At 41.0% G+C, this 27,810-nt stretch overlaps 1 protein-coding gene across 2 annotated transcripts in view; it reads right to left on the reverse strand.

Moving 5' to 3' along the window:
• ass1 (argininosuccinate synthase 1) overlaps window positions 1-12,873 on the reverse strand; it is a 106,344-nt gene extending 93,471 nt beyond the window's left edge. For both annotated transcript variants that reach the window (XM_052036901.1, XM_052036900.1), the window contains exons 1-2: window positions 12,736-12,873; window positions 8,090-8,202 (exon numbers count right to left, since the gene is read on the reverse strand). In XM_052036901.1, coding sequence (XP_051892861.1) covers window positions 8,090-8,197 — 108 coding nt within the window. In that variant the 5' untranslated portion in view covers window positions 8,198-8,202; window positions 12,736-12,873. The remainder of the gene's footprint in view (window positions 1-8,089; window positions 8,203-12,735) is intronic.
• Window positions 12,874-27,810: the final 14,937 nt, after the last annotated feature.

The following is a 27,810-nucleotide window of genomic DNA, read 5'->3' on the forward strand; positions in this document are numbered from 1 at the left end:
AGGGTAAATAAAAAGTAATTCACTTAGAATGAACTAAATTTTTTTCCAGTATTTACAAATTTTAAGAAGCATAATTTCCTTGCTCCACCCTCTTACCTCAATTTCACAAAATTTTCTGGAATAAGATGAAAAACTAACAGCCATGCCAAATCTTTCCCCATTTCCATTAAATTCCCCCATCAAGTAAATTCTTTCCTTTGGCAATTTCTCAATCTCAGAAATAATTTTAAGAATGGATGGAAATCTGGATTTGGCACTTAAAACTCTGAAAATCCATTTTGTAACTATTTATATAAAGACCAACAAATGTTCTTTAAAACTTTAAATTAACATCTTCCAACGTTGCCAGGTTGGTAGACACAGACGCTCAATCACTGAACCTGCAGAAAGGTGGTTGTTCACCAGGGGGCACTCTAGCTTCACAGAGCATTTGATGATTTGATGCAAATGGCTCCAAGAATCATCCTCAACAATTCCGTTGTATCACTGACAGATTAAATGATTTCTGACTCAAATATATTTTATGGACTGTCACATACATTTTAAAAACAAAAATTCTTTTAGAAGGTATAAAGTTCACACAGTTTGACAAGTCCTACAAGAAACATTTCTGTACTTACTGATTATTGGAAAGCAATACGTGAATACTGCTGCCCTTTAGATGTTCTCGCTGTGTGGTTTAAAGGGGGAAATGCACCAGGGGTTCTTTCTGCCCATTGCAGAAGAGTTTGAGATAAGATGAGTAGAAGGGGGAATGATATCCTGTCTGCTAGTCAAGCACTTCTTAGGTGCAGAAACAAAATCAGCCAGGAATTCACCGGTGCCCGCAGGGGCTAATTAATTAGTCACTGCACAATATACTAAGAGCAATTTTGCATTTGGCAGGGACAAGACCACCGCTGCTTAATGAATTGGTGTTGCCGGAGGTGAGGCCCAATCTCCACGTGATGCAGCAGGGCAGAGCTGGTTTAGGCAAACTGGTGAAGTCCTGGGGTTGAGTGATGGTGGCGGGGGGGGGGGGGGGGGGGGGGGAAAGAGTTGTGGGGGGCAGGGAAGCAGGATATGTAAATAAAATTAAATGACTCCCACCACAGGATACCTGCCCTTCATTGAGGACACTTTAAATTGCACTGGTAGAGGGAGCAGTGCTGGAATTGCCTGAAGTTTGGCACACTTTGAAACCTCATGAATAATAGAAATAACACAACCACAGTTGTCACCGTGCCCATCCAAACTTGTGCACCGTGTGGGAAATTAAATCTACCATTGGGGGGGGGGGGGGGGGGGGAAGAGAGGTCATGGAAGCAGCTAAAATACACTGGAAGATTTACTCCAAGGATATCTGCCTCGATCTGACCCACTGCCACTTGACATTGAAGGCAGCAAGAACCCAAAGCCAGCAGAGAACTTTTAATATGCAAAGTGACAATGATGAATTTGTGCAGTTCTATAACCACAAAGTTTCCCTCCCACACAGAGGCCAAGAAGAAATAGATTCTGGGCCCAGCAGAGTACAGAATGTTGGATTTTTCTTTTTGTTTTAAATTTGGTGTTTTGCTGTTGGTCAGGCTGGACATTAATGCTCCTCCAGAGGTCACGAGTAAAGGGAGGACCTGCCCAATCCTGGGCTGTCGGCCTTCTCACTCAGCCTCTCTTCCACCTGAAACCCTTCCTGGACACTTACGTTAGTGCCAGGGCCTATTCCTTTAGGTCACCGGCAGCAGCTCCCACCACAAAACCCAAGGGGCAGCTGCAGATCCAGTAAGGCCCAGCTGTTCATCCAGGGTCACCCACAGTCACTCAGCAATCAGAATTAATATGAATAAAATCAGATTTACAGTATATTTGTAGGTTTAACAAGACGTTGAAGAGACGGGAATATTTCCGAATGAAGATGCCAGGGAAAATACAGTTGATTTTTTGGTGAAATAAATGACCAAATAAGGATTCTGACAGGAATATTCCTCAGTCCTGAGGAATTTCTACAGATGCCCTAACAAGACCAGAGCAAAGACAGGCTATATAAATCTGCAGTCTCTTGTGTCTACACATGTATGTGGTTGGATATAATTAGTTATTATTCAGTATGATTACATTTCATCGCACTGAGGTGCTTGCCTGTGAATACAAAAGACTTGAGCAAGAGTGGGAGTAAAACAGCTTGAATGAATAGAAAGTTAGAGTGGGCTGATCAATTCTCAATTTATAATCATATCGCCACTACATTATCACGATTCATTTGTATCACAGTCTGAATATGTATTACTGTTTTCAGCCACTGTTGTACTAACAGAACAATGTCGGCAGCTGTCAAATTGCCTTAATTTACACCAAGTACAACTGAATCAGAACGTTTGTTTAACAATGCAGTTTAATTTCTTTTTCCCAGCCCTTTGTACGGTTTGAAATAATTGGAAAATCACAACAAGCATTATTTTTAATGGTGTGCATTATCATAGCTTCTTCTGTACTTTGTTATCCAAGTGAGATGCTATTAGATGGTGTGGGTATTAACATATTAATGCACTGACAATTGACTGTACAGTGGATACAATCCAGAGGCCTGGACTAATCACCCAGACATGAGAATTGGAGTTCCACAATGAACACTAGGGAATTTAAATTCAGTTAATTACATTTCAAGGATATGTCATTACTTTTAACAGTAACCACGAACCCAGCATATTGTTGTAAAAATCCATCTGGTTCAACAAATATCGTGAGGGGGAAGGAATTCTGTTGCGTTTACCAGATATGGTCTGGAAAGTCAGAAAAGTAGAAGTTCCACAGGAGCTGAGGAAAGTGGCAAATTAGATCCTAAGGCAGGAAGCAGGTGTCTGGAGGCTCACTTGGTTTTGTTTTTGGATGTACATAATCAATTACTTGGACTGAAATCCAGGATTAAGACCTTTGTAATGATACAAAATGGTCATTTGGTTGATAATTAAGGAGAATGTTGTAGACTTCAGGCAGACACAGAAAAAAAGTGACAAATGGAATTCTATACAGAGAGGAATTGTGAGGAAATGCATCGAGGTACAGAATACACAAAATGGCGGGATACTGAGAACTGTGGAAGAATACAATGGTCTAACAGAGTTTATCCAAGACGGTCGAGGCAGCAAATGGGTTCCTTTATTGGTTGGGCATGGAATGGAAGAGCAGAAAGGCGAGATTGGAATTGTATGCAAGTTGGGCCACAGCTAGAGTTGTGCATAAAGTTCTGGCCACCACACAGCAGGAAGGTTAAACTCCAATAGCCGTCACCCTCTGGACTTCGGTGATGTCAGACTGACACATATTCCAGATAATTGCAAATTACTCCTATTAATACACCAAAAATGTTTTTAATTCACCTTCCCCACCCTACCCCCCCAGTTGTTTCACAGTAGTTTAATACATCTTGCAGTGAACCAGGCAAGTTAAGGGAGGGTGGGAAACAAAACCTGATGAGTTTAAAAGGAGGGTGGGAATGGGGTGAGTGAATTCAGGAGGTTTAAGGTGAGGACCGATGGAAAAGCTTGTTTGTGAGGAGAGATTGGTTAGGCAGTGGTTGATTTCTTTGTAACAAGACTGGGAAAGTTTAAGTTTTAGTGTATAAAAGTATGAGAGACCTTGGCAACATGAACAGGAAGAATCCACTGAAATTAAACATTAGTACACTCAATACTGTAAACCATAGTTTCATAACATCTTCTGAGAATGTCTTACACAACAACAGTATAGAAAAAATGTCAATTATTGCACTGAGGTAGAAAATAACATGAGAATCTTAGGCTCAATGACCAATGGTTTCTGGTTCCATTAGCATTGATGGACATAAAAGGGGGGCCTGTATCACCCAGTGAGCAGCAAGTACCTGGAATGCACTGCCTGAGAGAGGGCTGGAGGCAGAGCAGCCAACAGCATTTAACAAGGGTCTAGTCGAGCACTTAGTCGCCCAGGCAAAGAAGGCTGTGGGCCAAGTGCCAGGAGATGGGATTAATATGGACGGGTGCCCACTGGTCAGTGCTGTCATGGTGGGCCAAATGGCCTGTTTCCATGCTCTATGTCTCTAATGAACATCAAATCTTCTCACATCTGTTCACCGCAACGTTTGATGCCTAAACAGAATGCCTTGGTAAGCGAAGCTCCATTTCAGGACAATCGATTCATAAAACTACTACTCGCTTTGAGATTAAAGACAACCAATAAAGAACAACAGTGGGTTTAACGTGTATCATGTGGCAAATAAAGTGTTATATATTGGGCTGAATTTTCGCAAATGGAATAAAATGCCTATGTTCCTCATTCACTCAAGATTACTCTTGACCAATCTTGCTGGTTTAGACAATCCTGGACCCAAATGGCAAAACCTCAAGTGGCAGCAGGGATTTAATTGGTAAATTGATTTATTATTGCCACATGTACTGAGGTGCAGTGAAAAACAGTTTTGCAAGCCATCTATACAGATGATTTCATCACATTAGCACATTGAGGTAGTAGAAGGGAAAAGCAATAAGAGAATGCGGAATAAAGTGTTACAGCAACATAGCAGAGTTACGTGTGGTCAGAACAAGCTCTATCCAAAACTATTGAGACACCAAAATCCTCTGTCCTACTTTGCCATCTGTCATTCAATGTTTCTGAATATCTGATATTCAAAAATGTTTAAAGATGATTAAAAATCAAGTAATATTTTAATAAAAATACCAATTTTTAAAACAATCACAAGAATATTAAACTGAATAAAAAGTTGTAATCATATTCTCATCTTCCTTCCCCAAAGCCCTACAATCCCATCGACAGGATTTGGGAGCAGATTCCCAGGCTGTGGAATCTTTCCTGCTGGGAATACTGCAGCTGAACTCATTCTTGCTTTCATTAATCGAGGTATTGAGTACAGAAGTCAAGAAGTTACGATGGATCGCTATAGAACTCTGGTTAGGCTGCATTTAGATTAATGCATGCAATTCTGGTCACCTCACTATTGGAAGGATGTCGAGGCATTAGAGAGGGTGCAGAGGAGGTTTACTGGGATGCTGCCTGCATTAGAGGGCATGTGCTATCAGGAGAGGCCGGACAAACTTGGGCTCTTTTCTCTGGAGCGACGGAGGCTGTGGGCTGATCTGTTGGAAGTGTATAAAATTATGACAGGCATAGATAGGGTGGACAAGCAATATCTTTTTCGCATTATTGAGCGATCCAATACCAGAGGGCATGCACTTAAGGTGAGAGGGGGTAGGTTCAGAAGAGACGCAAGGGGTAAGTTTTTTTACTGAGAGAGCGGTGGATGCCTGGAATACGTTGCCTGATAGGGTGGTGAAGGCAAATTCATTGGGGGCTTTTAAGAGGGGCTTGGATGGGCACATGAATGAAAGGAAAATGGAGGGATATTGGCATTCTGTAGGTAGGAGGGATTGGCTATGTCAGCACAACATTGTGGGCTGAAGTGCCTGTTCTGTGCTGTACTGTTCTATGTTCCATGTTGCAAGTTTGGGAGCTCTGTATTTGCATGCATCCCAAAGCTTACCTGCACTTACACTTATTGTTGCCAGTATAAATCAGGCTGAAAAGACATTAACAGATTGATTGCTGAAATGGACTTTTTCCCTTCTCCAAGGAAGAAACAGCAAGTTAAAGCATTGACTTAGCACAGTAAGCATTCACAGGGTTTCAACTCAAAATTATAGGTGGGTGATTTGAAAGAAGTCTAAGACTGATCTTCAGAACCGTTCTGTTTTATAACATCAAATAATGTTATAGTTATTCTGTGGCCACAACATTTGCCTCGCAGAGACAAAGAGCAAGAAGCCAAGTGCTCATTCACTGCAGCAAAGCAGCTAGACAGGGCAAAACTTAACTGAAGTTTCGTCAAAAAAAACTATGCTGGAAAGCAAATCTGTTCCCAGCGGATAATATTACAGAAGCTAAAGATTATCCTTTTCTAATTCTAGCTCTCCTTCAAAGCTTCAGCTCAAGTTGGTATTTCACTCAAGAGCTCTTCTGGCAATGTTGACCGGAGCCCCTTAATCATCAATGCCAGCTGAACCAAGGCATCAACAGGTTCCAAGAGGAAGGAAGAACTAACGAAATACAAAGCAGAACATTCATATGGTAAGTGGCGAAGTGAGCAAAATGAGAACAGTTGTTGACTAGTGGTTTGTGAGATCTTATGCAGTGCAGAAGCACTAAATCTTGCCCTGTGCAAATCTCAGTAGATTTAAAAGCCAACATTGCAGTGCCCTTTTTCCCCCAAATAGGCTATGGTTCTTAAATCAGAAAGTTACAGGCGGAATGAACGAGAAACCAAATAATCTTTAAAAAGCACCCTGTGGAAAAACAAAAAAAAACACAGTAAAATTACAACAGCAAGTTGTGAAGCAACAAGCAATCTGCTGGAAGAATTCAGCGGGTCGAGCAGCATCTGTGGGAGGAAAGGAATTGTCAACGTTTCGAGTCGAAACCCTACATCAGGATCCTGAATGCTGCAAGTTGTGGTTCTGGGATTCATAAAACAGTTTCACCAAAAGGAATTAGTTTAACTCGGGGATGCCCAAACCATGGCCCACAAGTCAAATTTGGCTGTACAACTCTTGAATCAGGCTGTCAAAGGGCCTCTGAACATCTACTGCAAAAGAGGCCCACAGCATTGTGCATCGTTCAATAGGCTCTTCCTCTGCCTGTCCCACTATTTTCACTGAAGGAGATCTGGATCTTTGGAGAAGGCTATACCTGTAGACCTTGTACATACTGGAATTTTTGTGCACATACAATCCATGCACAAAGATGTCAAATATGTCATTTGATGTTCAGTAAATGTTCTATCCCATTTATTGACATTTTGCAAGAGGAATTTCAGCCTGTGATCTTCTGCTCTCCACTGGAAATGACTCACCAGGTCTAAAAGCTTTCATGCTTCTGGTCTATCTGTTCAAGTTCCATCACCTCCAAATCAGACAGACAGACATTCTCGTGTATTACAGATTTACCTACTTTTAGTTTAATTCACACAACTCTTCCTGCTAATTATTAATTGTCCACTACTTCTTCCACCCCCCCCACCCCCAAGGGTTTTGATCCCCCCCAGGAATGGTAATTAAAAACTAAAGGGCATAGGTTTAAAGGTGAGAGGGGAGAGATCAAAAAGGGATCTGAGGGGTAACCATCACACAGATGGTAGTAGGTACATGGAATGAGCTGCCAGCAGAAGTGGTTGAGACAGGTACAATAACAACATTTCAAAGACCGTTGGACAGGTACATAGATGGGAAAGATTTAGAGGGATATGAGCCAAGCATGGGCAAATGGGATTAGTTCAGTTAGGCAACTTGGTCAGCATGGATGAGTTGGGCTGAGGCGTCTGTTTTCTGTGCTGTTTGGCTCTATGAACGCATGACCTTATGACAACATGACTAAAACAAATTAATTGTTCATCATCACATTGTTGCTATTGGGAGCTTGCTATGCACTAATTCCTTACACTTAGATGGGCATCTTGGTAGGCATGGACGAGTTGGACCGAAGGGCCTCTTTCCGTGCTGTATTACTCTGACTCTACACCCCCTTGTTTAAGTGAGTCATTAGTTTGGCTCAGTGGGGAGTAAACTTGCCTGAAGCACAGGGTTGTGTGTACTAGGGCTCACTGCAGGACTTCATCCAAGCAGTTGGGGGCAATATTCACGGAGCATTACATTGTTAGTTTTGTAGTTTGGTGAGACATTGAACAAATGGAAGCGAAATTATTTTTAAAAAAAAACAGGATCTGTACTGAAGACAAAAATGTAATTAATCAATGAAAAATGGAGTCCATGTCTCAGTGAAACATTTCACACCAACTGAAGTCACCATGTACACCCAACAGCTACCAGCATGTGCTCTTACACAGAAGACTAATGTGATTTTCCAAAACATGCCAGGAACACATGATGTTGTCAATCCCAGTTAACATTTGTATTCAGACACTTCATTGCATCCTGTTTTGTGTTATACAGTAGAATTTCTAGCCCAATATAAAATTTATTTTTCATTTAACATTTTAATAACATTCAGTGAACGGAGATTAATGCTCGCAATAGTAAACTAACAGCTAAACTCAAATTATTCTTACCAGATACGCGATAATTTCATATCCTTGTTCCTTCAACCAGACCAGAATACATGAGGTGTCCAAACCACCACTGTAGGCAAGAACCACGGTGCCTTTTGACTGAGACATTGTGCCTTAAGAAATTAGGGGAGAAAACAAAAACAGGCTATTGGATACTGGTACAATTGTCCAAGGAAATGCAAAATATAAATCAAAGTTTTCTCAGCGTTTTGTAAGGAAACCTTTCTATTCCGTTTAACGGATGAAATCAAACTTGAAATATCAAAATCAAAAGAACTGGAGATGCTGGAATAAAAACAGAAAATGCTAGAAATACTCAGCAGCTCAGGTAGCATCTGTGGGAAGAGAAACAGATAACATTTCAAGTTCTGATGAAGGATCTTTGACCTGAAATATCCATAGTTTTAAGATTTACAGAAAATAGGTTATAAATTAGCATATTTATCCTAACAGCTGACAATACAAAAATCAGATCAAACTATTATTTAAGAACAGAATAACCATGACGACCATGCCACTTTATTGTACAAAATTATTCTTGTGGCTGAAAAGACGATAATTAGTGTTTGTGAATGGAATGCTTACGCTGATTCACTCTGACAAGTGAATTCTAAAATTGCAAAAATCCTTTTAGTTTCACTAATTATCAAAACAAAGATTTCACTGAGTACATCTGGGAATGAGAGGCTCAAGACATTAACTGAACAAAAATGTCATCTGCAATGACTATATATGATGAAACGAATGGGCTTGCATGAATAATTTTATTCCAAGCTTTTAAATATTCAGCCTAGTAATATTCAGAGTCTGATTTTGAGTTTCATTTCTCAAGCTTAAAGCAGCTGTTGCAATGATATTGAGTTCAGCTTCATTTAATCAATCAAGTTTGAAGCCACAATGATAACTGTTGTAATTCATTGTACCTTTATCAGAATAAAGCTACATATAATTAATAACTGTCCTAAATGTATTCTTCAATGGCTAACATTCAAACATCTGCCGCTGGAAACTAACACTACATTATATTAGCACAGAAATGATACCAATTAATACATAGACAATTGATGGCTACAGTGCTTTAAAATGGAGCACTCCACAATGATTGGAAAATCTAGGCTAATAAGGCAAGTTGCTTAAGTGCACTATCAAAGAAAGCTTTTAAGACTGGCAGCACTGGTTGTCAACACTATTGGTTAGTCTCACAGAGTTGTTTATTCAATACAAAATTCCCCAAAATATATCCTGGTTTATAAAACACAATTAAGGAAAAGTCTAGAGTCTTCAAATGAATTGTCTAACTTTTAGTGCAGATGTCTATACAACTACATACAATAAAAGGTATTTAATATTATAGAATTAGTACTTTGCAAATACTGATAGCAGTGCATGGTGTTTAAGGACAGGAATGAAAATGTTTTAAATGTGACAGAGCTTTAGATTTCTGGGTTTTTTTTTTACAATACAACATGATTTATTCTCAGTCCTACTACTATTTTCCACTTGCCTAACTTGTTCTTTTAAACCTGCAGTATAATTATACTACATCACAATATAATTATCTGTTGCTTCATACCGTAACAGTGCAAAGTTTCTTCAGGCACAACAATGGGTGCTTTGATTTGGGTTAAGTTACAGCAATATCCAGATAACTTGTTTTTATACTGCATATAGCATTTCAAGGTGCCTCAGAAGCAAGTTAAAAATTTAAAACTGAACCCAACTGAACCCAACAAGATGACTTCCAAAAACTAGTTCACGGATTTTTTTAAATAAAGGAATTTAAGGGAGGAAAAAGGCACAGAAAGGGAGTTCCAAAACATTGGACCTTGACAACTGAAGGCATGACCACCGATGCCAGAATGACAGAAATCAGGAAGAAGCTGGAATTTGAGGAGTGCAGATATCTCTGAGGAATGTGGGGATGGAGATTTGGAGGAGGAGCAAGGAGCTGTGAAGTTTTGAAAACTAGGATGAAAATTTAAAGTAAGAACAAGACACTACTTGTCAAGGATCCACATGGGTGAATGGACTTTGGAGAGTTAGAACATTGACAGTGGGGTTCTGTATGACCAAGTGTTTAGAGTAACACAGCTCTCTTGCTGTACAAATCACTGAAAATGTTACAGTTAAAACACAGGAAGCCAGTTCGGAGTGCTTTGGAACAGTCAAATCTAAAACAGGTACCAAAGACATGGTACTGAAGAGGAAGTAGGCGGATTTGATGATGGCAATGGATACATGGGAAGGAAGTCTCCTCAGACACCCAATAGAACAGGACGATATAGCCCCAGACAGTTGCCAAAAGGGTTGCTATCAGTGGCTAGGATATGGTGTTCTGTGGCAGGGACTCAAGGCAATGATGTGAATATATGCCAGGAATAGGGAAGACCCCAGAACAGGCAGGTCCCATCCCCAAAGCCAGGAGAGTGGGGGGGGGGGGGGGGGGGGGAAGGGGGGGTCAGGGATGCCAAGGGAGAGCTGCAAGGGCACTTGCCCCTCTGCACAGCTGCGCTTGCCTTGTTACAGCCACAAGGTTTCCCTAAGCCTACGAAAATCCAGCTGTTCCCTGATCACCCTGCAAAGGTGAAAGCTGGAGGCAATCCCTCATCTTACCTTCAGCAGAGAGAACATTCACAGTCCAGGTTGGAGATAGGGCAGTAGTTGAAAGGATAGGCTTTTGAGAAAAGTTATGAAAATGGTTGAACTGAATGAATAGGGGATAGTTCCCAATGAGTGCAGACAATTAATAACATCAACCAACAGGGGATCCAGCAAGCCCGATATAATGAATTTCACTTCTTTTGCAATCTGATAATAATCAGATTTTAAAAGTTTAAAATGTTCATAAAATGGTTAAATGTACAGGTCTTAGCCCCAGCACAGAAGCAAAGGCATGCGTTCTGCCCCCATCTCCAGATACTTGATCGCATTATCTAGATCAATGGTTCTCAAGCTACAGCCCAGAGGCAACTGCCACATTTCCTACTAATCAAATGCCAACTCAGATTTTAATACGTTTCTACTTGGTTGCTCGTTTAAAATGAGCTTCGCAGAGATTTGACACTACTGCACTGTATTACATAATAATGATTTATATTGCTGTCGGATCATAGATACAAAACACTTTTTAAATGGACATCCAGGATTAAGTTGCGTAGGTGAAACGCATCCAGGAATCTTGTGAGGATGGCCTGTAATGGCAAGTAAACTGAGAACCATCAACCTAGGGTAGAGTCTTCAGTGCAGTGAAAGGGAAATACTGAATTACAGGCAGTTATCTTCCATACAATTTAGCCCAGTTTTATAGTGCAATTGTCCTTCCTTCCTCACCAATTCATCTAAACCCATGAACATAGCCTTCTATTCATTTCTCCCTCACATACTCATTCAGCCTCTCTGTAAATGCACCCGTTGTTACCCTTGCTAGTTTACACAATTTTTAGAATGTGTCCATCTGCCCTGTTGGAGCAATAAAAATGCCAAGTGCTTTCCAAAGAATACTCAGGTTTTCCTGATGTCCTGAGTAACATTCCTTCCTCCACCAACATCGATATTCATTTGTGGGACCTTGCTGTGCACAAGTTGACTGTGGAATTTTCCTACAGTACAATCCCTTCCTGCACCAACATCGATATTCATTTGTGGGACCTTGCTGTGCACAAGTTGACTGTGGAATTTTCCTACAATACAAAAATACCTTAACGATTGCAAATCTCTTTGAAATATCCGAAGTTTGGGAAATCTACTGATTACAAGTATTATAACACTCCATCAAGATTATTGGATACATCTTAATCTGTCCAACTAGAGCAATTCTCACTTCTCATTTTCCCCAAATCCATCTCTCTCCAATCACCACAATTATTGCTCGTATCATTTCTGCCTACACTAACTGTAAGTCTGGAATCCAGATTTCTCAAAGTGTTTTCAACCCATTGCAGTACATCTGAACTGAAATTACAGTTGGTTTATGGAAAAGTTTATCCTAACGGCCCCAACCCAGTCCTGATTGTGCTGCATAATGGAATCTGAATTAGAACCTGGAAACAAAAAAAACTCATTTCGTTGACACCACAGTCTATTAGATTTTACGAGTTAATCTTTAAAGTCAGTGGGATGTGGTTGCTATGTACCAACAGGATGTCATTATGTCACTCCACAGGAGCTCGGGACAACTTAGAACACACGGCAGCAAATGTTATCATCTGCATCTGGACCTGGGGCAGTTTTAGTTTCTACAGGAAAAACTTATTTGGAGCAAAAACAAAACCAACCTACTGGAGGAATTCAGCCGGTCAAACACCATTGGTGGAGGGGAAGTTCAACGTTTCGGATCGAGACCCTGCAACAGTTGTGGTTGCACTTGTTTGTATTCTTTATTTCACCGTTAGAGAATAAAATCAAGTGCAAGGACAATTCTGCAAGGGTTACAAACGAGCTGAGGGAAAGCACACTGGCTGCCCGCGGGCTTTGTCAGGGGATTATCTTTTTTTGTGTGTGGGGGGGGGGGGGGGAATGCAGCCCAACCGGTCTGAGTAAAGCGCGATGGAGTGAGCAGGGAAAGGGGAGAAGGCTGGGGATCGGAGAGAGGTCGAGGTGACAGGCAGCCGTGCGGCTCGCCAGCTCTACCTGAGGGTCAGCCTCACCTGTGTCCTGTGTCCTGACTCGCCGCGTCCTCACTCCGCTCTGCTTTCACGATCCCACTCACGATTATTTTAAATCCACCAGCCCCTTCGCGCCGCTTCTGAGTCTGCGCGGACACCGGCCCCTCCCCCAGGGGGCGGGGACCAATGTAGCAAGGTGGAAAGGAGGCGGGGCGGCGGGCCGTGATTGGCGGACGCCGGGGGAGAGGGGCGGTGTCCTCTCCCCCCGACTCCCGCCCACTCCCCGCGTCCTGACGTCACGCGGCGTCTCCTAAGCCCCGCCCACTAGCTGTGCTGCCCGGGTGTTGAACGGTCTCCCGACCCAAGGGGTGCTCGACAGGTCTGGCAGCATCTGGATGTGGGACCCCTGAGGTCCTCCACCTGAGGCATTGGGTGGTGGAGGCAGAGACTCTCACAAAATGTACCTGGAGGAGCACTTGAATTGTCATGGGATAGAGGACTGCGTCATATGGATGCCAGCCATCAATTCCCATTCACCAAGTGCTGGTAAATAGGAATTGATGGCTGGCACATGATGGGCCAGAGAGTCTGTTGTTTGACTCTATGACACTATTTTCCCCGTTTCTCTTGCCACAGATGCTGCCTGAGTGATTATAGCATTTTCTGTTTGTTGTAGAACTGGGAGATGATATCTCTAACAAAATTAGACAGGTTGAAGCTATTAACTTGAGTACACAAAATCTGTTAATGAAGCAATAACTTGTTTTAAGAAAAAAAGTATGGCTCATTGGAATTGTCCCTCCCTTCTGTTATGAGCATGGACACAGGCCCTTCAGCCCACTGTGCCTGTGCTAGGCATCAAGAAGTGACCAACACCAGTCTCTTTTTCCAGCACTGAGTTTGTAACTTCGAGACATGGTGTTTCATCCTTCCAACATTCAAATCCAGATGGTTAATCTATATACCAAACAGCAGTTCAGTGGGATAGTAGCTGATTTGTGATCTAACATTTTTAGCCCATATCCTTAATAATTTTGATTAACAAAATCTGATTCATTTGCCTGAATGTCAACAGTAGTGTCACCACCAGGACATTGGACCTTATTTTGACCACGGCTGCTTAAAAACTAAACAAGACCAAGCACAAGAATGTCACAGGCACATGTGCAGAGCATTTGCTGGGTACTCTGTGCCAAGTAGGTCATGTCCCAACCCCTCAAATCCTCTTCCTCACCAGATAACATACCATCATACTTATATAATACCATCCTCAGAGCAAAACGTTCCAGACATATTACAGGAGGGTTAGCAAATCAAACTTGACACTAAAGTCACATAAAAAAGTTAAGAAGGTAAATAATCAGAATTTTTGACAATGATACCGATGAATTTGAGGACAACATTACGCCTGTTCTGATTGGAAAACATTAGACAGGATGCAGATAAAAACTAGTAGAATGACCTTGTGAACAGCCTTATGAATAGATTGTAGAAGCAGGGATTGTTCTCCTTACTGTTTAGTATGCTCTGGAGACCAAAGAAACAAAATTGTTTCCACTGGCAGAAGTGTCATGAACCAGAGGACACAGATTTAAGGACAATGGAAAATGAACCAGAAGGGTGACATGAGGAAACACTTCCTCGTGGAGCAAATAGTCCAGATCTGAAATTCACTACCTGAAAAAGTAGTGGAAGCAGATGCAATCACTGCTTTCAAATAGGATAAAAACTCAAAGAAGACTGTATTACAGGGTAAAAAAGCCAGAGAATGCTCATTTTTAGTGATCCAATGTGGGCTAAAAGGATTGAATGGCTTCCTTCTGTGCTGATGCTATACTCTTGGATATGTTCCAAAGTTCACAATATGGGCAAGCAGTGCAAAGCACTCTGCTTATCAATATCAAAAGTGTGTTCTGAGTGGAAGTTCCAACCAAGAGAAATAATAATAAGGCACCTTATAAAATGTCATAAAATGAAGTCAGTTTCAAGTCAATTTCAAATCAGTGCAGTGACACAACAGTTTTCTTGGTTACATATGATGCTGCTGGGGATTCCCAACAAGGTTGCTGCTGTAATAATACCATCAGGAAATACTGAAACACCTATATTAAAAGTGCTTCACTCAAAGTTCACCATTGCCCAATTAATTTGTTCACTCAGGTTTTAAGAGGAAAGATCCAAGCAGAAGTTTGGTAATGGTGGAGGTAGTCTAACATTACTAAAGTCAGATAAGTGAAAAGGGAAGAACTTGTCAATGGAAAAATATTCCCACTAATTGTGAAACCAGCACAGTGTAAGTTGGAGATGTGCCTTATCATTTTCAATGAGAATAATAAGACAGAAAGAAATTGCTCTGCTCGAACTCTTCCCCATCCTGCCCCACCCCCTCTGCCCTCCATTTTGTTCACAATAAAACTGGCACCATTTCACCCTTGACGGGTCTGGGCTTCACACATGCACATATCAACCATCAGCAGTTCAGTGTTTGCTGACAAGAATCGGTGTGAATTACGTCCCTTTCCTTTCAGTGTTCGCCTTGTGTGTGACACAAATAGAGAAGATTTTCGGTGTCGCATGTTGTAGATGAAAATCACTTCAAGCAACATTTCAATGGTGGCAATGACCCTAATGAGGGGAAGAGGAAGTACATCGAAATACTTAACTCATCATTTGTCAAACTTAGTAATTCTGTATGGGCTCCAGCTTCACTACAACTTTTGTACAGATATCCATGCTTTCTTTTTAAGCCCCATGGGAACAAATTAACTCTGATACAGTAAACTCTAGCTGTGGCAAAACCCAAGCCCTCAAATATAGTTTTCCATCTCTTCCTGTTTACTATTTGTAGGAATATTACCAGGAGTTAAACCCTGGAATATCCCAGGGAACTGTGTAAGGGCTAAACCAGGAAGTGTTGCTCAGGGCAAAATAAAAACATAAGGATAACAATTGCAGTTGAACAAGAAAGGGAGTGCTACGGTTAACTGAAGAATAATGACAGGTTAAAGAAGAATATCAGTTTGAATTGATGGGGAAAGCAAAAGATGTCAGGCTGGTTTAGAGCAAATGGGACAGATGGTTATTAATGCAATCCAGCAGCTCACAGGAGAGGAAAGTGTTTCCGTGAAAGAATGAGGAAACAGCATACAGTATACATAAGCTGGGTATGACGAAGGGGGGTGGTTCTGAGCTGGGGCAAGGTTAGGGGCTTGGTTATAGAATGATGGAAAAGTGAGGGTATGGTCCTTTTGTTGCAAATTCAAATGTCACTCTGCTCTTTTTTTGGTTTAGATTGGAACTCTATCAATTGTAACATAAGATGGTCTAAAATAAATTATTTTTAATAGAATAACACTCCAAGGAAGGATATCCTCAGATTTCTGTGGTGGTGCATCACATCAATCTTGTATTATCCTCTTCACAGTTTCATGTATCTGTGTGTTTCTTTCTCCCAAAATAAGAACAGTACAGTTTAAGTTTCATGTGTTCCACAGATTGAGAAACAAAATATGCACTTTAGGGATTGCACTAACTTTTCATAAATTGGTAGCTGGTTTATTATTGTCACATATACTGAGGCACAGTGAAAAACTTTGTTGTGCATGCCATCCATACAGATCATTTCATCACATCAGTAGGTTGAGGTAATACAAGTTTTTTGCTTGGCATTTTTGAACATTTGCAGGAATGATTGTTAATTTAAGAAGCCTCATACAATATGATTTTCTATAAGAGACAAGATAGATAAATCTCCCTCATCAAGTCCACAAAAGATACATTGTTCAAACATATTTTGTCACAATTGAATGGCAATCTCATAAGGGCAGATCCTTCTGCTCTTACACCATTGCATTTCACAATATCTTTCCCAAATAATGTCGTAACTGAGTACCGACATTGCTAAATTCTGTAAATACTGTTGCTTACCAAGGCTCATTAATATAGAACACTAGTGAAGCTACAAACATTTGCAGTGGTTATCTTTAGGAATCCTAATCTAATGTGCCTGTCCAGTTCCTACATCCCTTTTCCTTCAATTATCTAACTTATTCTTAAATACTGCTGTGGTCTTCACTTTAATTACAACTGAATTCCATAATTTCACCACTCCATAAGATATCTCCCAAACTCTGTCTTAAATCTCTTTATTTGACATTTTATTTCCTATTTCAAAGTAGTTCACTAAAATCTCCTGAAGGGCCTTTAGGAGGCATTATATAAGTGCAAGTGTTTCATTTTTTTAGTAACGTCTCCTAATATAAGGTCCCTCAGTCACAGAATACTATTACACCATGGAAGATAGAACAGTACAGCACAGGAACAGGCTCTTCGGCCCATAATGTTTGTGCCAAGCCCAATATTGAATTGAACTGAATCTCTTCTACCTGTAGATGACCCCTATCACTCCATTCCCTGCATATTCATGTGTCTATCTCACAGCCTCTTAAACACCACAATCACATCTGCTTCCACCACTACCCCTGGCAGCCTGTTCCAGGCATCCACCACTCTCTGTACAAAACACTTGCCCTGCACATCACCTTTAAACTTTCTACCTCTCTCCTTAAACGTATGTAGATAGATAGATATCTTTATTGGTCACATGTACATAGAAACACACAGTGAAAGGCATCTTTTGCATAGAGTGTGCTGGGGACAGCCTGCAAATTTCGCCACGCTTCCGGTGCTAACATAGCATGCCCACAACTTCCTAACCTGTACGTCTTTGGAATGTGGGAGGAAACCGGAGCGCCCGGAGGAAACTCACACGGACAAGGGGAGAACGTACAAACTCCTTACAGACAACGGTTGGAATTGAACCCAGGTCGCTGGCGCTGTAATAACGTTACGTTAACCACCTCTAGTACTTGACGTTTCTACCCTGGGATAAAGATTCTGACTGTCTACCCTGTATATGCCCCTCATAATTTTATAAACTTCTATCAGGTTTCCCCCTTGAGAGAACCCCTCCAGACAAAAGAACACAAGTTTGTTCAACCTCTCCTTATAGCTCATACCTTCTAATCCAGGCAGCATCCTGGTAAACCTCTTCTGCACCCTTTCCAAAGCCTCCACATCCTTCCTGTACTGGGGTGACCAGAATGGCACCTATACTCCAAGTGCTTAGAAATTTGCCTTGATTGGTAGTGTTAAATGCTTCACATAGTCAGTGCATTGTACTCTGCCTCTAAAATGTATTCCATAAAACAGTGCACATTGTGCTGATACCAGTATAGGGCACGTTTAATGCTCTGGCCAGAGATGAGTTTCTAGGTAATTTTGTTTCTGTTTTTTTTCCCACCCCTCCAAAAATTAAAATCTTCATCAAATCACTTCCTAATACATGAATGTGGAGAAACTTACTAATAGAGACACAAGAAACCGCAGATGCTGGAACCTGGAGCAAAAAACGAGCTGCTGGAGGAACTCAGCAGGTCAGGCAGCATCTGTGGAGGGAAATGGACAGTCGGTGTTTTAGGTTGTGACCCTTCATCTGGACTTTACCAAAACTTACCGATATCCTCTGTTCTTCAATTTCACATAAAAGAATCCCATTCTTTTTCCTCATTGATTCAACATCACAGTGATGTTCTACCCAACTTTTGCTTCAGTATCTTCCTCAATGTGTGGTGCTCAAAACTACAGTGTTCTGAATGATTAAAATGTTTCAAGATTTCAATGTCATAAATCTTAAGGATTGAATATGATGTCAGGGATGGGGATACTGTATATATGCCCAAACTGGGAGAGCTGAGGCCTGGCTAAAATCTTCATCCAAATAAACTGGGACCAGCTGTTTCAATGTGCATTATTTCTGTCCTGGTACCTGCCTCAGGTATCCACGTTATTTTACTTTCCCCCTTTCCCATCCAGGTCTTTTCTTTCCCTGTTCTTTTCTTATCAGCAAGCTTATAATGGTCTGAATGACTTCCATTTGAACTGTAAATTTCTGTAATAGTCTTTTATTAATTTTAAGGGATGTGTGTGTCACCGTTTATTGTCCATCTCAATGAGCCCTTGAGAAGGCAGTGGTGAATCACCTTCTTGAGCCACTGCAGTCTGATTCTCTGATCAATAACATATATCTGGCCATCCACAGAACAACACTGAAATGCACAGAGAGTAAAAACTACTTTATTTATATCACAGGGAACCTGATCAGGCTACACTTAGCTCTTTTGGCTACAGGTGGAATCATATTTTACTGTTTTAAACTTGACAACATCAAAATGTTAAGAGGGAATGCGTTTAAGGTGAGAGGGGAAAAGTTCAAAGAGATGTGGGGGTGGGGGCAAGTTTTATTTACATGGAGTGGTAGGTACCTGGAATGCGCTGCCAGGGGTGGTGGTGGAGGCAGATCCGACAGAGGTGTTTAAGAAGATCTTCGACAGGCACACGAATATTTAGAGAATGGAGGGATTTGGACCATTTGCAGGCAGAAGGGATGTGGTGTCATTAGCTTTAACTGGGCACAACAGGTTGGGCCGAAGGGCCTGTTCCTGTGCTGTACTGATCTATGAAATACAGGTGCTTCCTTTTCCCATCAGAATGATGTACTCTGCCTCCTATTTCAGCACTGAATAAATATTTGGGTTCCATTCCCTCTGGTCCTACATCTAATTTCTGGATGTGTGCAATGAACAGAACCACGAGGACACATTAATCCATTTTTGTCTGAGAAATTAATAACACCCATTCTATGCTTTCTCCCTGCAGATCAGCCTTAAGTGCAATTTATTACCCTTTGCTTAATATTTTCCAGTTTCTTCCTTGTATTATACTTTCTAAATGTCCATGAACACAGGACACTTTTCCCTACCCAATATAGCAATCATCTCCCAGAAAAAAGCCAGGTCATGCATTTTAAGCATAATTGTCTTTTCTGAAATCCTTGCTGGCTGCTTTTAGTTATTTTCCCTTTATTTAGATACCTAGTAATTTTGTCTATAAGTTTAGTATCCCAAAATGTTTCCCTACCACAGATATTTAACTAATTCATTGTTGAGACTTCTTCTTGAAAAAGGTCCTATTCTCCAAAATAGGAGGCAGAGTACATTATCCTGATGGGAAAACGAAACACCTGTATGTTATTGATCAGAGAATCAGACTGCAATGGTTCAAGAAGGTGATTCACTTCCACCTTCTCAAGAGCTTGTAGAGATGAGCAATAAGCAGTGACATCCACATCCCATAAAATTAATAAAAATTATCATAGAAATTTACATTTCAGGTTTTTACAATCAGAAATGTACAGTCTGACCATGATAAGGTGCAGAACCACACATAGTGGAACCTCCAAATATAATTGCTTCAGTTTTTTTTTCTATTTTCACTCCTATTTCCCTCAGAATATTTGGACATAGTCCATCTGATGCTGGTGTTTGTTGTCTTCTAGTTCAATCATCTTCTCTAATGAATAATCTATGTCTGCAAAAATATCACCATATTTGTAATGGATTGGGGATTTATTAACATGTTAGTAAAAATTAAAGGTAAGTGCTTTTAATTTTCTTCTGCCAGGCTATAGAACCTGATAATTTGCAACCTTAGTTTTGCATTTTGCAGATGATAAGAGGCATAGATCGAGTGGACAGTCAGAGACTTTTTCCCAGTGTGACAATGGCTAACAGGAGGGGATATAATTTTAAGGTGACTGGAGGAAGGTATAGAGGGGATGTCAGGGGTAAGTTTTTTACACAGAGAGTGGTGAGTGCGTGGAACGCGCTGCCTGCAGAGGTCGTGGGGGCAGATACATTAGGGACATTTAAGAGACTCTTAGATAGACACATGAATGATAGAAAAATAGGGGGCTATGTGGGAGGGAAGGGTTAGACAGATCTTAGAGCAGGATAAAATGTTGGCACAACATTGTGGGCCGAAGGGCCTGCACCATGCTGTAGCGTTCTATGTTCTATGTTCTATGAACCCTATGAACCCACTGAGAATGCCTATATCCATCTCTGTAACATCATCCAACTCTGATCATGCCTCAGCTCATCAACCGCTAACCCCACATCCATCTCTTTGTTACATAAGAAATAGGAGTAGGAGTAGGCCATACTGACCCTCAAACCTGCTCAGCCAAGGCTGATCTGGCATTTGACCACAATTCTACTTTCCTGCCTGATTTCCCTATAGTCCAACAATCTTCCTATCTCTGTCCTGAATATATTTAGTGACATATTATCCACAGCTCCCTGTGTTAGAGAATTCCAAGAACTCTTCTATTCCCAGGGTCTATAGACTCTGTAAACCTGAAGTCATCAAAATCTTTGCTGCCCAAGTCCCATGCATCCATCACCCCACTGTTTACTGACCTGAGTTACCTTCCAGTTATGCAATATCTTGATTTTGCAATTTTCACCCATCTTTTCAGGGTCTCACATCTCCCTATCACCATAATCCTTCAGCCCTGTCACCCTTGGAAATCTCTGTGCTGCTCTGTTCTCCTGATTACTTCTGACTCAATCATCCCACGACTGATGGCTATGCTTTTGGCTGTTAAGTCTCTTCCCCTGAAATAATCTGGACAAACTCTTTCTGCCTTTAAGATGCTCCTTAGAACCCACTTCTTTCACGTAGCTTTGGGTCATCTGACCTAATGGTATTTATATGGCTCAGCCTCAATTTTTATTTTATAACATGCTTGTTAAGTTCCTTGGGGCATTTGTTTTGGATTTTCCTTTGTACATCTCTCCCTCTGTTAAAGAACACTTACTCAATGAACCTTTGCTAAATTGAAGAGTTTTATTTAGTTTAATTTGTTGCTTGATGAATGGACAGAGAATGCATCTTACATCTCATGCAATACCCACTCCTGCAACGTACGCTGTTCCTCACCCACCACGAAGAAGGCACGCCAGTGGCTCTACTTCATTAGGGGTTTGAGGAGATTTGGTATGTCACCAAAGACACTTGTCTATTTCTACTTATGTATCATGGAGAGCGTCCTGACTGGTTGCATCACCGCCTGGTATGGAGGCTCCAATGCACAGGATCGCAAGAGGTTGCGGAGGGTTGTAGACTCAGCCAGCTCCATCACGGACACAACCCTCCCCACCATCGAGGAGATCTTCAAGAGCTGGTGCCTCAAGAAGCCAGCATCAATCACTAAGGACCCTCACCATCCTCTTCTCGTTACTACCATCAGGGAGGAGGTACAGGAGCCTGAAGACCCACACTCAGCGATTCAGGAACAGCTTCTTCCCCTCCGCCATCAGATTTCTGAACGATCCATGAACCCATGAACACTACTTCATTATTCCTTTTATGCACTATTTATTTATTTTGCAATTTATAGTAATGTTATGTCTTTGTGCTGTACTGCTGCCACAAAACAACAAGTTTCACAACATATGTCAGTGATAATACAACTGATTCTGATTCTGATCTCAGAGCATTAGCTTCGAGATATCAGTGTTCCACATGCACCAGCCTCAAATGCTAAGCAGCATTCTTATGAAGTTTTGCAACCCCATAAGCGTGGAGTCTTGGAGCCCAGTATCAGCTTCACCATCTGTCTCAGTGAAGAAAAGAAAAGCCGTGATATTGCAGCTGAGGTGGGATGTTGTGAAAAGGAAGGTTCAAGGAGAGAAGACATCCGTTATTGCCTGGGTATTTGGCGTGGCACAGTCAACCATCGCTACCATCCATGAAACAAAAAAGTGATGCAGCATGAACTTCAGCATCTGTTGGTTCTCGTTGCATCTTCAGCATCTTCAGTTCTTCAGCATCTGTTGGCTCTTGCTGTGACATCACATCGGGTAGGTTTGGATGATGGAGGAGAAGTAGGAGATGTTGAACGTATGGATTGAGAATCAAAATGCCCATCATTGCCATCACTCCTCTGGCATCTTTTAAGAGAAGGCAGGTGGCACAAGGAAGGACCTTAAGTAACAGCATAGAGTCATAGACCATGGTGGGCAATCTCCTTTCTACTTCCTCAGGAGGCGAAAGAAAGTTGGCATGTCCCCGTCGACCCTCACCAACTTTTATCGATGCATCGTAGGAAGCATCCTATCTGGATGCATCACAGCTCGGTACGGCAACTGCTCTGCCCGGGACCGTAAGAAACTGCAGAGAGTTGTGGACACAGCTCAGCACGTCACGGAAACCAGCCTCCCCTCCATGGACTCTGTCTACGTTTCTCGCCGCCTCGGTAAAGCAGGCAACGTAATCAAAGACCCCCACCCACCCTGGACATTCTCTCTTCTCCCCTCTCCCATTGGACAGAAGAAACAAAAGCCTGAAAGCACGTACCACCAGGCTCAAGGGTAGCTTCTATCTCGCTGTTATAAGACTATTGAACGGTTCCCTAGTACGATAAGATGGACCCTTAACCTCACAATCTACCTCGTTATGACCTTGCACCTTATTGTCTACCTGCATTGCACTTTCTCTGTAACTGTAACACTTTACTCTGCATCCTGTTATTGTTTTACATTACCTCAATGCACTGTGTAATGAATTGATCTGTATGAACGGTATGTGACAAATTTTCCACTGTACCTCAGTACATGCGACAATAATAGACCAATTTACCAATTTTATTAGTTGTCCACAGTGCTGTGCACTTATTTCATCTTCAACCTCATCTCAGGTACCACTCTTCTGCATTAGTTCCTGTTGCATTTTTGTCTTCCAGTTTTATGCCAATTTCTTTTTCCAGTTCGATCTGAAATATTTATATATTTTGGTCATAGCCATGTCTCTCCCCTTACAGACAAATGAGAAAGCTACTCAAGGATGGAACCGGATACATACTTTAGGAGTTCCATGCTCTAATTTCTGGGTATTGTAAGCCTAAATTCTGCACTCCATCGTGTGGGACTTTCATCTGCGTCATTCTGATCCAGAAGCCAGTGTACTACTGACTGAGCCTATACCTATAATAACAATGATAATAAAAATGGAACATGATGACTGTGGCAGCATATTAGAAATTTACTCTGCAAATAGCTATTGTGCTTGGACTAGCTTTCTGAATTCTCTTAATTTTATAATTTTAAATGTAGTTTAGAATATTTATATAACTTTCTAAATTTTCTTTCACAAATATTTATCCATTTCTTTTTTTAAATGCTTTGGGATAATAATTCCTTGCTGTTTTGAAAGGGCATTTATTTCCAACCCAATATAGATATAGTGTAGATATCTTACCTATGCTTTCTCTTGGAAAAAAAGAAGAAAGACAGATATAAGATTCTCTGAGCTGGTGGATAGCATAGTTCTGCATGTATCGAAGAAACAAAACATTTTGCAGAATATGTTAAGTTAAATTCTTGTCCCCAGAGCCAAAGATCGAAATTCAACTGACCTTAGATGTTGTTTACTTTACCCAATGACTTAGCTTTCCATAAAATTTTAATCTTTATACCCTATCTATGTTAAATAGTAACTTATTACCATCGGTATACAACTAGCTAATCAGCAGTCTGCTGGATAAGCAAGTACTTTTTCCATACAGCTTTATTGCAAATTTCAGCTATTAGACTTTCAGCTTATTCTAATTCCTGAACAAAATACCAAATAAACAGTTATGTGCTTATTTGACTTTTATGTTCCTATTTATAAAAAAAGGATTACCTAGAAAATAATCCAGGAAGACACTGGAACACAAGAAAATAGGAGTAGGAATATGCCACCTAGCTTCTCCAGACTGCCCCACCATTCTATATGATCATGGCTGATCTGTCCCAGGCCTCAACTCTCTGTGTCAGCTTCCCATAGCCCTGATTTCCCCAACCTTTCAAAAATTAATTTACCTCTTCCTTAAATATCTCTACCAGTCTAGCCTTCGCAACCCAGGGGTGCAGAATTCCAGAGATTCATTACACTTTGTGAGAAGAAATTCCTACATATCTCAGTTATAAATGACTGACTCATTTTCCCTTGTCCAAGACTCTCCCACTAGTGGAAACATCTCAACATCTACCCTTATTGCCTCTTAGGATCTTATATGTTTCAATAAGATCAGCCTTTATTCTCCAAAACACCAAGGAAAAAAGATCCAACTTTTTTAGTCATTGTAATAGGACAAACCCTCTCATCTCTGGAATTAGCTTAGTCAATTCCTTCCGGACTGCCTCCATTGCTAGTATATCTTTTCTTAAATAAGGGGACCAGAACTGTACACAATACTCCAGGTGTGTCTCACTAATAACCTGTACCATTGTAACAACACATCTCAATTTCTCAGTTCCAACCCCTTTGCAATGTAATGGTTAGCATAACACTATTACAGCTCCAGCAACCCGGGTTCAATTCCCGCCACTGTCTGTAAGGAGTTGTACGTTCTCCCCGTGACTGTGTGGGTTTCCTCCGGGTGCTCTGGTTTCCTCCCACATTCCAAAGACGTACGGGTTAGGAATGCTATGTTGGCGCCGGAAGCATGGTGACACTTGTGGGCTGCCCCCAGAACACTCTACACAAAGGTGCATTTCACTGTGTGCTTTGACGTACATGTGCCTAATAAAGATCTCTCATCTTAAGATGCCATTTGTCTTCCTATCTACTTGATGTACCTGCCTGTCAATGTTTTAAGATTCATACAAAAGAACAGCTAGATCTGTTTGCACTCCATTCATTTGCAATCCCTCCTCATTTATATTGGGGATTTTTAATTCCTCTTGCTGAAGCTTGTGACCTCACATTTTTGTACATTAAACTCTGCTTCTCAAGTTTTCACCCACTCACTTAACTTTTCTATGTCCTCTTTTAGAATCTAAATATCCTCAGCAAAGCACGCCCTCCCACCCATTTCTGTATCATCAGCGAACTTGGATACCTTACACTCTGCCCCCTCCTGCAAGTCATCAATATAGATAATGAATAATCCTTGAGTACTCCACTTGTTACATCCTCCAGCCTGCAAAAGACCCATTTATTCTGACTTTCTGACTCCTTTGTGATAATCAATCTTCATTCCATGGCAATACTCAAAACCGTGAGCTCTTCTGCTGTGCACCAGACTTTTATGTGGCATCTTGTTAAATGCCTTTTGGAAATCCAAATACAATTCATCTGCAGATTCCCCTCTGTTAATTCTGCTCACTACAGGTACAGGTTTTCCAATATTTTTCTTGGAAGTTATTTTCCGTGCTCGGATATTTTTTGAACTTGAACTCACTTCTTCTCTCATCATAAATCTTTCTCAAAGATCTTGAATTGTGCACGGGTCATCCTTGAGCCACTGTACGACCTTCCACGTCACTGCATTGGGGGCCTGACTGCTGATCCCTCTGCCACCGTTCACTTATAAAATCTACACCTTTGCATCCAAGGAGCACTTAGTCATTACAACCTTCATGATCCCATCACTGACCATTTTGGAAAAGTGTACACTGTATAGTATTTGCTCTGAATCATCTTAGGAGTGCAAACCCAATTAATAAGTTCATGCAGTCAGGTAATAATTAACTATACTCATCAGAAGAGTTCCAGCTTTAATCCCTCATCTGTGCCCAAGTGAGAGCATTATATTTGGCCAATAGGTTAGTAATGTGAGAGATGTAAAAAAAAAATCAGTTTGATCAGGATATTCCTTCACATTTATGCCAAGTAATCTTTATTGGAAAGTACGCTTATGCGACCATTAGGAATTCTCCCATGAAGCCTGGTCTGCTAGTGCTGATGTCGACTTTCCAGATTCACACACAATAAGCATTCGCTAGGGTAAGGTGCAAAGGAGCTGCTGGGGATGATATCTAACAGGAGCTGGACTTTGGGCCAGGGCAGGAGAACAATGAAGAGAAAATGCTTTTAAAAAAGGACCAAACACTTAGACTATCTAGAGCAGACATTCAGAGACAAACCGCAGCCACCAACATCTTGGAATTTGGAGTGGAAAGAAGTTATTTCTCCAAGTGGTTGGAAACTGTGTTTCCACACATTCGACTGCTTAAGAAAGAAGACAATATAGGTAGCATCTTATCAAAAATGTCACGTTCAGTAAATTGCTAATAGCAGCAGTGGCCAAGCAGTACACTCATCGGTAATTATAGATGGTCCATAAATAAGCTATAACTGGTTGAGCATAGTTCAAAGCAAATGAGAGAGGCAGTATAAGGAAACTGTGATAACCAATTCATGGTGATGTTGGCTAATCAAATCTACTGCCTGTTGTGCAACTACTGATCATTAGTTAAAGTGGATTCAACTTCTTGTCAGAATATTAAATAAGTTTTTCTCCTCTTTTTACCTGCAGATGTACTTATCACTAGGTAAATGTTATTCTCTTCAGTATTCACTCATTTCTTTACCGGAGGATATCCCCCAACCCTCAACCAAGTCTGGCACATCAAGGATGTTTAGAATAATTAATCGTCCTGCATCTGAAATCACTTAAGCACTGTACACGCAGGCATTTACTATCCCACCATTATAAGACTATTAAATAGTCCCCTTTTACGATAAGATGGACTCTTGACCTCATAATCTACCTAGTCATGGTAGTACCTTATTGTCTGCCCGCACTGCACTTTCTCTGTAACTGTAACACTTTATTCTGTATTCTGTTATTGCTTATCCTTTGTTCTACCTCAATGTACTGATGTGATGAAATGATCTGTATGGATGGTATGCAAGACAAAATTTTTCACTGTGCCTCAGTACATGTGACAATAATAAACAAATCTACCAACTTACTACTAAAATTATCCTATTGAAGCAACTGAGTCCTTTCTGGGTACAATTCCACTGATTCCTCACTGGGTTCATGAGATCGGCTACATAAATGGAGACCAAGGCCGCAAAATGTTGAAACTGTATAAGATACTAATGCAGCCACAACTGAAGTATTGCATCTATTTCGGGTCTTCAGACTTTACAAAGGGTGTGAGGGTTGTAGAGAGGGTAAAGAGGAGACTTTTCCAGATGAGGGATATAAGGGTAGGTCAGAAAAGTTGGAGTTGTTCTTCTTGGAGCAATGGAGGTTGAAGGGAAATTTGATGGACCTCTACAAAATCATGGTGGGTTTACACTGGGTAAATAGAGAGAAGCTGTTCCCATTAGCAGATGATTCAAGGACCTGCGCACCAATATAACATTCTCAGCAAAGGATGCAAGAAGGATGTGAAGGAAAACTTTGTTATTCAGAGATTTTTCAGGATCTGGAAT

Source organism: Pristis pectinata, chromosome 23 (assembly GCF_009764475.1).
Source record: "Pristis pectinata isolate sPriPec2 chromosome 23, sPriPec2.1.pri, whole genome shotgun sequence".
NCBI classification, from domain to species: domain Eukaryota; kingdom Metazoa; phylum Chordata; class Chondrichthyes; order Rhinopristiformes; family Pristidae; genus Pristis; species Pristis pectinata.